This window comes from Pocillopora verrucosa, chromosome 12 (assembly GCF_036669915.1).
Source record: "Pocillopora verrucosa isolate sample1 chromosome 12, ASM3666991v2, whole genome shotgun sequence".
Classification (NCBI taxonomy): domain Eukaryota; kingdom Metazoa; phylum Cnidaria; class Anthozoa; order Scleractinia; family Pocilloporidae; genus Pocillopora; species Pocillopora verrucosa.
The window spans coordinates 11644201-11654249 of record NC_089323.1 but is presented as its reverse complement, the minus strand read 5'-3'; the positions used below and the strand labels follow the sequence as shown (position 1 = coordinate 11654249).

The following is a 10049-nucleotide window of genomic DNA, read 5'->3' as shown; positions in this document are numbered from 1 at the left end:
ATGTCAAACAGCGTTATCCGTGAGTGACAAATGGAGATTCTGACAGCAATGCTCGGCGAGTTATGAAAAGTTGACATTTTGCGCATTTGCCCTTCGCAACGATAAAGAGAGAAAAAATGGAGAAAAGTTCTTATTTTCTAAATAAAATATAACACTGCTAAACGGATAGGTTTAAAACTTGATTTATTATCGACTAAGAGTTGGCAAAGAAAAAAAAAAGTTACGTCTACACTTTAACATCAACACGATTATCTGCGTGGATTTATTTGTCTATTTAAGCTTTATAGTGTTCCCGGCATTAGATCTTGTATCAGCCGCTGATCTATAGCTGACGTGTTGCACAAAAGTGGTGTTTGGATGAATAAGACGGTGTAATCTATGCCTTAATGTCACTCGAAACCTTCTGTCTCTAAATGCATAAAGAAGAGGATTTAAAAAGGAGTTGATGCTAAAACAAACAGTTGTTAATGAACCCACCAAAATTTCTCTGGTCGTTAAAGAAACTTTGCTGAAAGTTTGAGTCATCAACCATAATACTCCTATAAACACAGGAACAAGAAAAAACATCAAATTGCTTGTGACCAGGATTGAAATCTTTTTGGCAAGTTTTAGATCTCGCTTTATTCCCATTTGATTTCCAGAGTTCCTCACATGGACAAAAATATGGAGATACATGGGAATAGTGATGATGTACAACAAAACTCCAATTGCGACGACACTGGCGCTGTATGCAAATGAATGAGGGATTCCCTTCGCAGGCTGGATCGGAAGGCAGAAGGTAGTCGTAGTGTATGTTCCCACACCGAAGAATGGAAGGGATGCCATAAATACAGCTATTACCCACGCGGCAGCCATGCAATAGAGGCATACCTTTGCTGTGACAGAGATACTTGGTCTCATGGAGAAGATAATTGCTATGTATCGTTCAGTAGTCAACAGCAATGAAGAAAGAGCTGCTGCAAATTGTCCGACAACCCACACAAAACCAATGGCTGGACACAAAGAGCTCATCACGCTAACGAAGGCTTGATAAGTCATAGCGTGACGTGATGACGTGATAGCAAGGGTGTACACTCCTAGGAAAAAGTCACTCAAGGCCAAATTTGCAACTAATAACATACAAGGTAGTTTTCTGAGTGTTTTTGTGGTAGCCATTGTAAAAAACACTGTCAAGTTGAATATTATTATTAATGGAGTTAACAGGTATTCAATATATAGAGCTTCATTGGCACTTTCCCAGCATCGATGCATTGGGATGACTGTCACTTCAGAGGTGAAGCATTTTTCATCGAAAGCAATTACAAATCCATACTTAGCAAATAAGCGAGATATTGATTCGACAAGGTAGCGTGAACCTCGACAGCGTGACTTTGGGTAAATGTCATACACCCCTTTCTTGAAAAGCGTCACGTTTGAGTGAGTTTGGTTCTTTATAAGTGTCTTGTTGTTGCAAGCACTGCTCCAAGTAACACCAGAGATGCGCTGAAGGCTTGACGCTTTGAGAACGTGTGAAGGCGGAACAAAGGTATTTTCAGTCACCAATGAAATTGCTTCGAGAGAAGGTAGCTCGCGGGAAATATTCCCATTCCAGGTTTTCAAGTTTTTGAATTTGAGTTCCCTTTGAGAAAAGCAAATTGGTAATTAATCGCGAGGTTGCATTATAGTTCACACGGCATCCCATGTAAATATTGATCGTTAATACATATACCACATCTTTGAGATGTGCTTTTTGCGCATGGGTTAATTCGGAGGTGATTAACAAGCAAACTTCTTCTTCGAGCAGCTGAAGAGACGAATCATGCGTCAAGGGTTTAATTTGCGATCATTTTTCGGTATATTGAAAAAAACTACATTGATTCTATGGTTTCTACGTATGTGGTATATACTACAACAATTATTCAACAGTCTTGATGTAAGTGAAAATTGTGGATATTGACCTTGCTGCTTAACAGCTTAGTAGATATCCACTCCGATGAATAATCGGTAAAAACATATTATGTCAGTTAAATAGATATAATGTATGTACCTAATAGGTTCACCATGGTCGTTTTTGCTGTTGTTGTCGTTTTTCGAACAAAATTCAAAATTATATCCAAAGGTATATACCAAGGCCATCTTTTTTAGCGGAAAAAGCTTACTTAGAGGTAAATTACTTCACGAAATGACTTCGAGCTAAGTTTTTAACTTGGCAATATATATATGTGACAGGTTTCAATATCAATGGTAACGAAACTGTTGAACCCAATCGAGCTTCACAATGGGCAATCTTTCACCACATTAAAGTTCACAAGGCAACCAGGCGGAAAATCAGACATAGTTTGATGCTACTTTGGTGAAATATTTAATGAATGTAATCGAGAAGTTACAATTCATAGACCCAACGTTTCGACACTCATGTCTAGTGCCTTCTTCAGGGGTGATCTAATCGCTGCAAGAAGAGTTCCTTTTATATTCTCACTAATTAGTTGCCCTTTTTTCGGACGAGTTTAAATAGGCATCAGGTAATAAGCCGCCATCATCGCGATTTAAAGGAGCGCAGACAGGCTTTCAAATAAAGGTGCCATTGGTAATGTAGATTAGTAGTGATTTATCTATTATTACCACTAATCGACGCTACCAATTAGTGAGCATATAAAAGGTCCTCTTCGTTGTTGCAGCGATTAGATCACCCCTAATGAGGGCATTAGACATGAGTGTCGAAACGTTAGTTCTATGAATTGTAACTTCTCGGTTACATATATTAAATCTTTAAACCAGAGTAGCATCAAACCATGTCTTACACCATATTGTTAGACCATGTTGCTGTGCTCCTCAGATACGTTGATTTAACAAACTTTAAGTGAAAACGAGTATTCTTTGAGCATAAAAATTAGCTTGAAGGCAAGGGAGAACAATACGAATAAACCAAAAAGTTCTATTTGATCACAAGTTACTAATAAAAATACTTACAGGTATTTTAAATTGATGAACTTGGCAAATGTGCCTTCTGGTATATTGGTAGCGTTATCATCTACGACAGAACTAAAAAAGAATAACCTTTGGTCAAAGTGATATAGTTTGTTAGGAGACTCGAACAAACCTTACTTCTACTTGAGCCTAATAACTATGTCATCATTAGGCATTTTTCTATTATTATTTTTGGTTCTATATTTCAGTGAGTACCACCGTTGTTCTTGGACGACGAATGTTCGTGTACCAGTATCAAGTTTGCTTTTTGATTCCACCAAACAGAGACTAGTTTTAATTGGGCTTCAGGTAACCCAGCACAGAACAATTAAGTTGTGCTTGTTACACAGTGCCCAACCAAAGAATTGAGCAGATTTAACTCGATAATGCTGCAGGAGAGTGAAAGTTTTTAGTTTTTTCAGCATTAGCAATGATCACTGACATAAAAGTATCTCGAATCTTTCCTCTTCAATTCAGTGGGGACACCAAGTTCCTCACTGACGTACTTAGGAACATTTTCAAAGACGATTTCAAGCTTTAACAAAGAAGAAGGAAACAGAAGAAGAAGAAAGAATGTAAAATAATGAGTCATAGCTATTTACGTACAGAGCGACGATTTCCTCTGCCTTCTTTATGGAATGGTTTAAGTCGTACATTACGTCGTCTGTATAGCAAATGACCGTCACGTTATAACTTGGATCAGATGAACAACGACAGACTGGCGTGACACACATCTCTGTGACAGATGTTGAGAAAGAAGGAGACAAAAAGATGGCCACAAACAGAAGTGCGAAGATTTGCTTCACCATGCACCTGTTGGTAGAGAAACAAGTTGACGTCAATAGCCTTTTCAGGAAACATGAAAAGAAATCAGATCTTTGATACCGTAAAGAGACCTCAAAGGAGTCTTCACTGACCCTTTAAACATCTAGATGGCGATAACTTTGTCTAAATGCTTTGTAATGACCAGGAGCATTGACATTTTTCCCTTGATATGACCAGTGCGGATTCCCATTTGGAATAAAAGGTTTTTCCCTTTGGAAACCTAAACTTCCACTACTAGTCTATCCTTTTATACTTCTTATTGGGGCGAAAGAAGGTGTGATAAAAGCAAAGAAGCAAGCACATTCTAATTTTTCCCAACATACTTAAAGTTTTGGTAAGATGTCAGTAACAAGTAGGGAGATGCGTTGGCGTAAGGTTTAGGGCACTCCATACTTTAAATGGGAAAGGATTAGTTGGAGAGATGGCGAGGTTGCTGTGTTGTGTTCTTTACAAGGAATTGCACTCTAAAATTGCCCATCCGCTTATGAATATAAACATGCATCAGCAAACACGTAGAGGGAACCTGATAAAATACGTAGAGAGGTGGCGAGGGATATTGTACCAGTGATAGATCATCGTTCTATTCAGAGTAGGAAATGTTTTTCGGAAAGCAATTTGGAAACTAACTCTTTTTGCTTTCCATGAGGTCTCAAATTGACACTAAAGTTAAGGGACACTTTCTCAAGGTCCGATCATAGAAGAGACTATCTATTTGTTTAAAAATATTCTTTACCTGTTTGTATGATTCCCAAACGATTCCAATTCAGTTAAGCAAAATTCGACAACAGTTAGCACACAAGTGTAGGAATGTTACGTAAGGGGTAGAATTCCAGGGCGTATCATGACCACACGCCTGTAAAAGAAGCAGAGGTGAATGTTCTATAAGTTTCAGCCATGATTAACCCCATTGTAAATGTTCAGTTCATAGATATTTGGTTCAATATCTCAAATATGTGACATCCATCTTCCCCTCTGAGGAGAAGAGAGGGCAACCCAATGCAAGTAAATAAAGATTTGTAACTGTGGTTCATCTGCCGATGTGAATTTGTCTTTCCGTATTTTTTTTTCTCCGGCTAGTGGTTGTTTGTCCTTTTGTTTGTCTCTGTTTATCCGTCTGGCTTACCCTCTCTTTGCCTGTCTAAAGGAGCTACGTTCCTAAAGAAGCTGTAGTACTTCGTCGGTAGGGGGATATAACATAACAATTTGGTTTTGTCAAAATAGTTGATTTTGAAAAATGTTCTAAAGCTGAAGTTTCGAGCATTAGCCTGTCGCCATTCGCCCTGACGAAAGGCTAACGTTCGAAACGTCAGCTCTAGTAATTCTTAACGGCGGCCAATTTACATTATCAACTCATTTTCTTGTTTAACAAAGTTCTGGCGTCTCTTCTTGTCGTCAGGGACGACCAGGCTTGATGACTAAAACAACACCATGTTAGCTATGGGAAAATTCAAATGTCGTGTTGTGTGATAGTGAAACCGATCTTTATCGCCTTCAAATTTAGGATATTGAAAATACAAGTTAGTAATCACTTGTAACCTATGCATGGAAAGTTCAGCTTTTCAGTTGTCTTTTTCTGATTTATTTTCAGCGAAAACCTGTTTGAATTAACATGTTTTGCTAGTGTGAACAGGGTATTAGTTTGCTTGTTTGGGTACTGAGATCATCTGCGTAAGGCCAGTTCATAGAATGATCTTCGGCTAAAAGGAAGGTCTTCGGTGTCCGGGACTTAGGTTTTCGCCACAATGAGTAGAATTAATCAGCAGAGTCAATGGCGATCACACCATAAAATCTTATTCGCATGGAGAAGTGAGACCATACACCATGACCTCGCGCCAAATACCCTTCGCCCTCTCCCCCCTCCCCCCTCCCCTAGGTCGATAGGAATCTACAATATAGCAGCTGAGTTTTGAAATATATTATCTTTAAACACAAGACAGGATTATATACATAAGTAGAGGGTGTGCTGGACATTTTAAAAAAAAAGGCTTCTATAACAGAACAAGAAACTCACAATTAATCGAAAAACGCAGCATATTCCTTTATTTGTGTGTTGAAAACGCAAGAGAGCCGTGCGGCCGACTGCGGGTATTACGGCTTTTTCCAGACCAGCACGCTTTAACTTTTTTGGACACACGTTAGCTTCCATTGTGGCTTTCTATAGGATTGCGATATGCCTTTCAAGGGATATGATTATATTTCCATTACAACTGAACAAGTCAGGCCCCCAATCAACGAAAAACTAAGAAAAAAACTTCCGTCTGACTAGAAACCCAAAGCACTGATGGAATATCTATCAAACTGTTGAGCCAGTTTATAAGCAAATACAACTCTTGTCTTTGGTTTAAGAATTGGAGAAAAACAATGTGCAATATTCTCACCTTAAAGTATGGAGTCCATTTGAACTGTGGCCATCAGATGCGAGAGACTAGCGAAATTACAGATCCTACGGGTAATTAAAATCTAGAATAACAAGTCGCAAGCATAACGAGTTGTAATATATGTAAATAAAAATGACAACCATATCAAAAAGTCCTGTTAGTAATTCCGGCGGGTGCATAAACCTTGTTGATATTATCTAAAAAAAATTTGACATCAGAGGGGGTCCGAACGGATTAAATTTCCAAATTGCCTAAGATCAAGGGATGTCTTTCGATCGTGTTATGAATAACACTGCGAACAGTTTCTGAATTTGATAAACTAATGAATCTTTATTTCAATTCATTAAAAAATTGTAAAGAACGCAACACGTTCTGGTGTTTAAAGCTAAAATGACACTTTCAGTAAAACGATAGAAATTTGATTTACATTTTGGAAAAAAGTTGAAACTTCTCTACCATAAAATTAGGAACTGATATATGCGATAGACCTTGAAAAGGGAGAATATGACGAATAAACTTTCCTATCTCGAAAATTGATGATCAGACTTTGGGTATTTTAGCTAACAAACTCAGCAAGGTAAGGTAAACATGTTGTTATTATTTTCTACAACAAGTGCAATGCCGCACGATCCTAAATCGTATCGAAAACCCCAATGTTGCTTTTTATTCAAATTTGGGTGCTGTTCTCGAAATCAATCTAACACGCATATTTTATGAAGGAAAACAATATATTATTTTCACTCTCTCTTCAAATTCATCTCTTAATTTTGTTCTTGAAATAAGAAATGTATATTTAAAAAATATATTTGAAATTAGCAACGGGCGACATTGATGCCTAGCAATTTTCAATTTCATAGGAAAACAAGTCGACACTTAATCTTTTATTTGGCTGCTAAAAACACATCACTAAACAACTTCGAAAAAAAAGAAAAGAGATGACATCCTAATAATACATGGGCAAAATATTCCATGGCAAGAAAGGAAAAGACTGGATAAAGTAAAGCAAAACTCGAAATATCAGGAAATCTAGATGTCATAAATTTCAAATCAGAAGCGATTGAGGCCGATAAAGGGGTGACAGATGAGATCAAAAGCTTTCTGCCTACCATTTACCGCTTTGTAAAAATAATTTCTTCTCCCTTAATTCTAAAATGCTAATTTTTCAATTTTGAAACTTAAACCATAACTTCATATTTACTCTCGTATAACTAGTACTCCCAGGGGTCGTGAGGTTAAATTTGTAACTTGTATTTGTAAGCCTGGCATGAGTACGTTTTAAATTTTGTCGTTATATTGGTAATAACAAAAAATAACGATAACAATAATGATAATATTGATAACATACAGTGAATCCAAGACCGGAGACTTTAAACTATTGTACATAAATGAATTCAAAAATAAATGCAAAACTAAACAACTTCGGAAAAAAATGAAAAAAAAATACATACTTGGCGGGCACTATTGTTGCTAAGGTATTACTTATTTTTCAACAGATAAACATTCGCTCCCTCATTTTTAATGACCCTGATGAGTTATTTTTCATATTTTGTAACATAAACCTTGACGATAATCCTAATACTGAGTATCAGAGCTCATCTCAGTACGCTCTTTATAGGTGGTGCCGCTTAAGGATACTTGGGCTTTGGAAATCTTTCCTTAGGTGTTATTACGATTCGCACTTAATTTTTTAGCAAAACTTTCACATTTGAGTAGCCAGATATCCTATGGCGATCAAACAATGGACACAATAAAGTAAACAGTACGTTTCCATAAGCGCCCGCAAAGACGCAACTGTTAAAATGAAATAACAATTCGTGGGTTATTTTTACTGCTTGCGCATATTACAAAAACCTTTTGACACAGCTTTATGTTCATCAAAGGCAATTCATACTATTATCAATGACAATTTACACGCACCTTCTACTTACAGCATTTTCTGACATTTCTAAAGGAATGAATTTAAAATTGGGGTCTATTTATTTGTTTCACTTGACACAAAGACGTGGCGTGGGAAAAATGTCTGTGTTCATGGCCAGTTTTTATTTGGGGATACAAGCACGGTTCGAGAAGAGTGACAAAACATCATTGAACGTTTAAGTAAAAGTTTTAAATCAAAAACATTTTCTTTACCTGTTTTACAACGTTCCAAAAAAGAAAGAAAAGAAAAGCGGCGCAAATATATCATCCCTAGTCTGTGTTCATGGCCAATTTTTATTTTAGGATGGAAGCACGCTTCGAGAAGAGCGACAAATTTTTAAATCAGAAACCTTTCCTTTACCTTTTTTACAACGTTAAAAAAAGACAAAAAAACGACACAAATTTATCATTCCTAGGGTTTCGTGCATATAGACACCTACTCTTCATGAACCAAAAAATAATGGAATAAAAATTAATTATGGTCGTCTTTGTTTGCTGAGAGCATTCTCATATTTACTGTTAAAAACACCCTCCAAACTAATATAAAATATAGAAATGTTGCCATGAAGCAGCAATGGAATTCTCTTGCCACTAAATTACATTTTGATATCGAATGGAGTAATCTCGCTATGAAATAGAGCAACATTATGCTAATGTGTATAATGAAAAAGCTGCGGTTTGTAGCAAGGCAATTCAGCAAAAATAAACTTGAAAATGCCCAAAGCTGTCGAAAATTTCCCACCTTTTTAGGACAAAATTAGCCAGGAAAAAATACTAGCATACACTGTATCTCCATTTCTTACAAAAGACACCGGTTGCAACGACATATTGTGGTGTTATCTTCCTGAATAACAGGAACGTGTAACATCGAGTATACATAATAAGAAATTTGATTGAGATTTCTCGTCGAGTACCTTTGGTCGTTGTTGGGCTGTTTCTTGAAATATCTCACCAAAAGTTTAGTCTCTGTTTTAGACCCCTTATGTCCACTCCCTGAGCCGTAATAGCCGCAAATGCGATAGTCAACTCCTATTACGGAAAGATAACATCGTAAAGATCACGGAGGCCATCAGAAAGGATGTAAATACAATCATGTGTGACGTCAAGCGGTAATCTTTTAGAATGTTATACCATTAATAAATTGATAAGTTTTCATCGCTGTGTAAATTTGCCATTGTCTAATATTCTCGGAAGGAAACAAATAATTCAAATAAAACACTTTCTATCGAAATTAATCTAATCGAAAACATCACGTATTTTGCTATTCAGTGAAAATATTCGTTTGAAATGGGAAAAAAGATGTGTGGGGCTTTCCGGTGAAATAAAATTTCTTTGAATCATAGGATCATAATTTTTCAATTTTTAATATAAACAAAACTTTATTCCTAATGATTTCAGAGGAGTTAGTCTGTGTGTCTTCCTAATTCTGCTAATTTGAAATAAAATTAATGACGAAATTTTGCTTTCTCCGCAGGATAACACTTAAAACACCAAATTTCGCTGACATCTGTAGACATTCATAAAAGTATATCTACAGATCTAGATTGACATGAAAATGATCATAAACGGAATTATTTACTTCTCAAATATACATCAATTTATTTAAGCTGACATTTAAACCTATATTTATCATATGAAAGTTTTCTGTGTTCAAATAGAATAGAGGACTATTTTTTTTTTTAAAAATCTGATAACTCCGATAATCACTTTACTACATTTTTTCCTTAAAGCAACGCAAAAAGACAACTGAACAGGAGGGCAGAATGATAAATCATTTATGCTAATTTGCCTCTTAGCTTAAAAAAGGGTAAAACTTTTTCCTTACTTCAATTTAACCAGCCTGACGTACGTATGTTCCGCACCAGACACATGGAGCTCTCACATAGAAGAAACGTTTAATCCTAATACAAAATTATTTCACCGGCTGGGAGTGACGTTTTTTCATTGCAGCCGAAAGAGGTCTTAATAAGGTTGTGCAAAGAT

The 10049-nt window shown here is 36.5% G+C and overlaps 1 protein-coding gene across 3 annotated transcripts; it reads right to left on the bottom strand.

Annotated features, from left to right (window-relative positions):
* Positions 1 to 262: 262 nt before the first annotated feature.
* On the bottom strand, positions 263 to 9128 carry LOC131775732 (thyrotropin receptor-like). Of its 3 annotated transcripts, XM_066159657.1 has the most exons (6): positions 8981 to 9128; positions 6150 to 6231; positions 4505 to 4624; positions 3553 to 3759; positions 2950 to 3021; positions 263 to 1618 (listed from the first exon to the last, which is right to left on the bottom strand). In XM_066159657.1, exons 4-6 carry the CDS (start codon positions 3753 to 3755, stop codon positions 271 to 273), a joined length of 1623 nt encoding a protein of 540 aa, XP_066015754.1. In that variant the 5' UTR covers positions 3756 to 3759; positions 4505 to 4624; positions 6150 to 6231; positions 8981 to 9128; the 3' UTR covers positions 263 to 270. The 3 variants fall into 3 exon arrangements, with proteins under 3 accessions (XP_066015754.1, XP_066015755.1, XP_066015753.1); XM_066159658.1 differs by lacking the exon at positions 4505 to 4624; XM_066159656.1 differs by lacking the exon at positions 6150 to 6231.
* Between the last annotated feature and the right edge of the window lie 921 nt (positions 9129 to 10049).